The sequence below is a fragment of the Chanos chanos genome, chromosome 5, assembly GCF_902362185.1.
Source record: "Chanos chanos chromosome 5, fChaCha1.1, whole genome shotgun sequence".
NCBI lineage: Eukaryota > Metazoa > Chordata > Actinopteri > Gonorynchiformes > Chanidae > Chanos > Chanos chanos.
This window is the reverse complement of record NC_044499.1, coordinates 41125079-41130814: the sequence shown is the minus strand read 5'-3', so window position 1 is coordinate 41130814 and position 5736 is coordinate 41125079. Positions and strand designations below refer to the sequence as shown.

At 44.2% G+C, this 5736-nt stretch overlaps 1 protein-coding gene across 2 annotated transcripts in view; it reads left to right on the top strand.

The window, feature by feature from the left end:
* mpp2b (MAGUK p55 scaffold protein 2b) overlaps positions 1 to 5500 on the top strand; it is a 21451-nt gene extending 15951 nt beyond the window's left edge. For both annotated transcript variants that reach the window (XM_030774334.1, XM_030774333.1), the window contains exons 6-12: positions 1965 to 2096; positions 2253 to 2355; positions 3467 to 3535; positions 3734 to 3895; positions 4261 to 4463; positions 4805 to 4933; positions 5292 to 5500. In XM_030774334.1, coding sequence (XP_030630194.1) covers positions 1965 to 2096; positions 2253 to 2355; positions 3467 to 3535; positions 3734 to 3895; positions 4261 to 4463; positions 4805 to 4933; positions 5292 to 5468 — 975 coding nt within the window. In that variant the 3' untranslated portion in view covers positions 5469 to 5500. The remainder of the gene's footprint in view (positions 1 to 1964; positions 2097 to 2252; positions 2356 to 3466; positions 3536 to 3733; positions 3896 to 4260; positions 4464 to 4804; positions 4934 to 5291) is intronic.
* The last annotated feature ends 236 nt before the right edge of the window (positions 5501 to 5736 follow it).

Sequence of the window (5736 nt, the reverse complement as noted above, 5' to 3'; positions counted from 1 at the left end):
CTGAAGGCTAACACACTAACACACACTTCCCACTCAGTTGATGGGCAGTATATATAACATAAACCACCAAATTTGTAGCAGGGAGAAAGAGAGAGAAAGTAAGAGGGAGAGAGAAGCAAAGAGAGAGAGGGTAAGAGAGGGAGAGGGAGAGGGAGAGGGCTGCTTTGTATGCCCTTCATGTTTTCTCCATGGGTGCTGTAGCTGTCGATGAAAAAGTAATAATCCCACAATTGGTAATTGCAGGGTTTTTTGAAGCCAGAGAATTTGGCCCTGATCTGAGAGAGAAAACCCTTAATAAAGCTGTCATACCACTTAATCTATGGTCTGCGGCAGCCAAAGAAAACGAAAGACAGGGATGTTGGCATCAATCTTTAGAGTTTATACCTGTTTGCTAACAGAAGATTCCTGCTGCTAATACACATCTTAAATGTAAATATGATTACGCCCTTGTCCGTGTGGTTGCATCCCATTCATTAAGCTGGTGTTCTGCCCCGGAATATTCTCGAGGCTGACATAATGGAGATAAAACAGAGGCTGGATTCTGAGAAATGTCATCACTGGTTGGTAACGGGCCTTCCTGGAAACAAACGCCCAGAGGAACGTCTGGACTCCTATACCCAAGGCAAAGGATGCTGGATGTCTCTAAGGCAACGTCTGCTGGCAGGCTAGTGAGTCGTGCCAAAACAGCCTCTCTGATCCACATCAGGCTGTCTGAAGTGGGCACGGGCCCGTCTAAATACCCCTTTGTTGGGTATCCACTGTATCATGGGGTTTTCTGTCATCCTTGGCTGTGTACTTGAAAGTATAGCTTCGGTGTGTTTTTCGGCTGTAGGGAGAACTCAGTGGAAATTCTTTCAGAGGTTGTTCGCAGTGAAATTTAGGACATGACTGGGTTGTGTGGAAAAAAAAAAAAAAAAAGGCATCGCATGCAAAAAAAATGCCCATATGGCTTCATGCGTCGAGTGCCCCATCTGTGTCTGCCTGTGCCAGTCTTCTTGTAATCCTGAGATGAATAGGAACCAAAGAGACAGCTTCCTGCGCATGCCGCCTGCCAACGACTCACGACGCCCGTTGCCAATATAGATGGAAGGTCGGACCGAGAGAGGCGTACGTTGGTTGCACGTGCTGTATGTGTGTGTGTTTGCATTGTCAGCTGTATGCTCGTGTGTATTTGAGCACTTAGGACTCTGTGTGCTTTAGTTGGCATCGGGTTATTTTGTATTCGTTTACGCTCCGCTGCTTCCCAGCAACATTCCAGTATACCGCAGGGGGGCTAGGTTCCTATGGCAACCAGATATCAACTCTTTACTGTCCCCTTTTGCTCCCCCCCCCGTCAATCTGACTTAGATCTGGGAATACAAGGGGATGACTGCTTTTCTGTCCCCAGCGTCAGAAGTGCTGAGGTGAAAATTGAAAGATTTGAGACTGATGAGTCAAAAAAGCAGCGATGAATGAATCGAGTGGTTTGAGAAACGGGCTAACAGCAGGGAGGCTGGTAGGGAATGTAGTGTATAGGTTTTTTTTTTTAAAGATCCTTTTTTTTCTTACAAAGAGATGTGGAGCTGCTCTCTTTGCTAACACTGCTCTCGATGTAGCTCTCCATATACTGATTAGCTGTGAATAGATGTTCCACACCTATACATCTACAGGAATCGTACTGTGATCAAAGGGTTATAATGGTATGATTGTATCCACAGTGGGCTTAAAAGAAGTGAGGAGAGATGCTCTGTTGATTTGGTTGATATATGTGATTAATGGACACTCCAGTCCCTCTTTTACCAGCTCTCCCTCCATGTATTCTCAGGCTTCAACCCTGTTCCTGCTTTCTGCTCTCCCTTTCTCCCTTTGGCATGTAATGAATGTAGAGTGTGTGTGTGTGTGTGTGTGAGAGAGAGAGAGAGAGTCTGAGATATATAATGGTTAGTAATAAGCCAGTCTGTGTCTGTGCTTGCCTTTCTCTTCAGGCCTTTGTGAAGTGTCATTTTGACTATGACCCAACCCATGACAACTTGATTCCTTGCAAAGAGGCTGGCCTTAAGTTCAGCAGTGGTGATATCCTGCAGATATTCAACCAGGAAGACCTCAACTGGTGGCAGGTGTGTGTGTGGACTGGGGGTGGGGGTTGGGTCGTGCATACGCATGTGTCTGCGTTTGTTAAGGGGAGGGTTAGTCACATGGGCGACTTGGTGGCACTGGTTTTCTATGAAGGCTGGTGGTAGATGCCTGTACCCTGATTAAGTACCCCTCTGCAGGCATGTCACCTAGAGGGAGGCAGTGCAGGACTCATCCCCAGCCAGCTACTGGAGGAGAAGAGGAAAGCTTTCGTCAAAAGAGACCTGGAATTTGCCACGACAGGTAAGAAACATCAATCTAGCTGTGTGTGAAGCAGCATGCTCTCTCTGTTGCAGTCCTTCATGACCGTCTTTGATCATTAAGACCACACAAATAAAACTGAACTGAGCGTTGTGTTTTCAAAACAGGATTTGATTGTCAGATAGATGACTTATCATTTATGACTTTGAGAAAGGATATGAGTGTGGCTTGTATGGCTATAAGCGTCACGAGTCCTAAAGATGACTCAGCGAAATGTGTTCAGTCTGCTGACTATGAAAGCCGTTTAAAATGCACAGAATATGAAACAGTTTAAGCGCACACACACACACACGCACACACGCACGCATGCACACACACACCCCCAAAGACACTCAAGCACAGGTGGTGAGTCAAATGAGATGCGTCTGACCTTCTCCTTCTTAGCGACACACACGTCCCCAAGGGCTCTCTCAGCATCTGATTAGAAAGTGCGTGAGTGGCGGTTGGGATGAAGAGGGTGGGTATTTTCAGAATTGCAGTGTATGAGTCTATGTGTGTGCATATGTGTGTGTGTGTGTGTGTGTGTGTGTGTGTGTGTAAGCATAAAAGACAAAGACAGGCACATGAAATGAGGATAGTGATCAGTTATACTGATTATAGCTTAACAATTGAAAACAATTTGCACTGCTAAAAGAATCTTTTACTTTTGTGAGTCTCTAGGTGTTGGTGTAACTTAACTTCACCTGGTACCACAAATAACTAATCCTGAAGACCAAATGCTGAGACTGCTGTGTGTATATACAGACATCAGATAGTATCTTATCTGCATTGTATTTATACCATAAATATTGCTCTTTTAATCCCTTTTGTATCTCCTGTGACTGAGAGAGATTGCTCTGTCTAGACTGAATCCGCACTCAGCACGGCAACAACCAACGTGTGATGTAACTGTGACTAAAACAAAAACATTGCCCTCTAGTGGAAGATAACTTTAATGGAGGGATTATCTTTGAAAAGGGAAAACTGTCAGACAGCCAGTGCTCATGGAGACTTCACACATTCATATGGATGTGAAATAAACAAGACAACACAGTTGTAACCGTGACGTGTTTACATTTACATTAGTTCTCTGCTTGTGTGCTGATGTGTATAGGCCCTCTGTGTGCAGGCATGGGCGGCAAGAAAAAGAAGAAAATGATGTATCTAACAACCAAGAACGCAGGTAATGGCAGTCTGTGTACCAGAACCCACTGCTGTATGCATTTACTACAGATGATTTTATTTCAGTGTAAATTAGCAGTAACTCCAGTTGGTGCGCTTTATTCTTGTCAAAACATACAAACCCAGACATGAGACCTATTATTAAAGACTGATCCCGTCAGCAAACTTGAATGAACCTTGTGATGTTTCTCCTTCCCAGAGTTTGATCGGCATGAGTTGCGTATCTATGAGGAAGTGGCAAAGGTTCCCCCCTTCAGGAGGAAGACGCTGGTTCTGATTGGTGCTCAGGGGGTGGGCCGGCGCAGTCTGAAAAACAAATTACTAGTGTCTGACCCACAGCGCTACGGAACCACCACTCCATGTTAGTAATGATTCTTCACTCACTCATTCAGTAGTTAGTTCAGTACTGCTTTTATTGATCCCTTATCCTCAAGTACTCCCCCTTAATAATACTTAATAATACCTTATGATATAATCTCCTGAAACTGACTCACTTCTCATACCCTCAGTGGTCATGTGTGCTATTTTAAAATGTTGCTTCAAAAAGCTAAAAGAGAAAAAGAACAAATTAAAATAAAATGTGATTCCCATGAAGCGTACAGACAGTTATCCATCCAGTTATCCATCCAGCAGAAATTCTCAAACGCATAAGATGTCATATCCTGATTGGTCTCTGTGTACCTTAAACCCCAGTGCATTTTTGAGGTTTTATTTAACCTTTCATAGACACGTCACGGAAACCTAAGGTGGATGAAAAAGAGGGCCAGATGTACCTGTTCATGTCCCGCAGTGAGATGGAGGCTGACATTAAGAGCGGCCGCTTTCTGGAGCACGGTGAATATGACGGTAATCTGTACGGGACCAAGATCAACTCCATCCATGAGGTGATGGACTCTGGCAAGATCTGCATCCTGGATGTCAACCCACAGGTACAGACCCTCCCAGAGAGAGAAGAATGATGTGATGATGACTCACTGTCATTTAACCTGATTTAAGTTACAGAAGCAGTGTATAGTATTGTGTTAATGTTTCATCAGTAAGTTTTATTCTCTGTGGACAGAGTAACGCCGCGACGTTAAGGTCGTAGAGGTCGTAAAATTGAGCAGTAACTTAATTTGGCTGGTCATAAATATTGTACAGATGTTTGGAATGTGTAGCGTTAGAATGTCGCGTTTTGAGAAGGGCACTGACTTTACACTGTTGACTAACAATTTCGATCCTGGATTAACTACGTATTGATATGTATAGATATCATCTCTGTCTTACTCAGGCGCTGAAGGTTTTGCGGACGTCAGAGTTTCTGCCCTACGTGGTGTTTATAGAGGCTCCTGATTTTGAGGTTCTCAAAGACATGAACAGATCTGCCATTGAGGCTGGCATTGTCACCAAGCAACTCACGGTAATTTTCTTCTCCTGAACTGGTAACAAACGGGACTGCTGAGAGGGGAAAGAGGGAGTTTATAGTAATGAATGAGGAGAAATGTAAAACTGTCTCTGAGAAATGCTGTATAAAATGGATGGAAGCTATTCTGGTATGTGCTCTGGGAGGATTTTTTTTTACATGTGTTTTTGGATATGGGATTTGTGTAGTGTTGTTTTCATCTCTGTGGCTTGAACAAGGTCATTCATGTTTGTTTCTAGTTCAGTGTATTTTGTCTATGTGGGAAATCACTCCTCAGTCTCTCTCTCTCTCTCTCTCTCTCTCTCTCTGTCTGTCTCTGTCTCTGTCTCTGTCTGTCTCTGTCTCTTGTCCTCAGGACTCAGAGCTGAAGAGGACGGTGGATGAGAGCGAGAGGATTCAGAGGGCTTATGGTCATTACTTTGACCTCACCATTGTCAATGACAATCTGGAGGGAGCATACCGCAGCCTGAAGGGGGCGCTGGAGAGACTAAACACAGAGCACCAGTGGGTCCCTGTCAGCTGGGTTTTCTGAGACCAGAGAGACCTAAGCATGTCTGACACGAACGGTGGAGTTAGGACTGAAAGAAATATCAAAGAGGATATGTGTGGAAATGAAAAATGATCAGAAATTTAGATATTTTGAGTATATGTACGTGAATGAGACAGAAGGACCAGAGTGAGGGGATAGAGAAAGGGAGAATAATTTAGGAGAGAGAAGCAATCACGGAGCAAGGCCCAGAGCTCTGGTATTGATTGGTATTGACTAGCGGTCTAATGAGCATGTCCAATCATTGTGATCC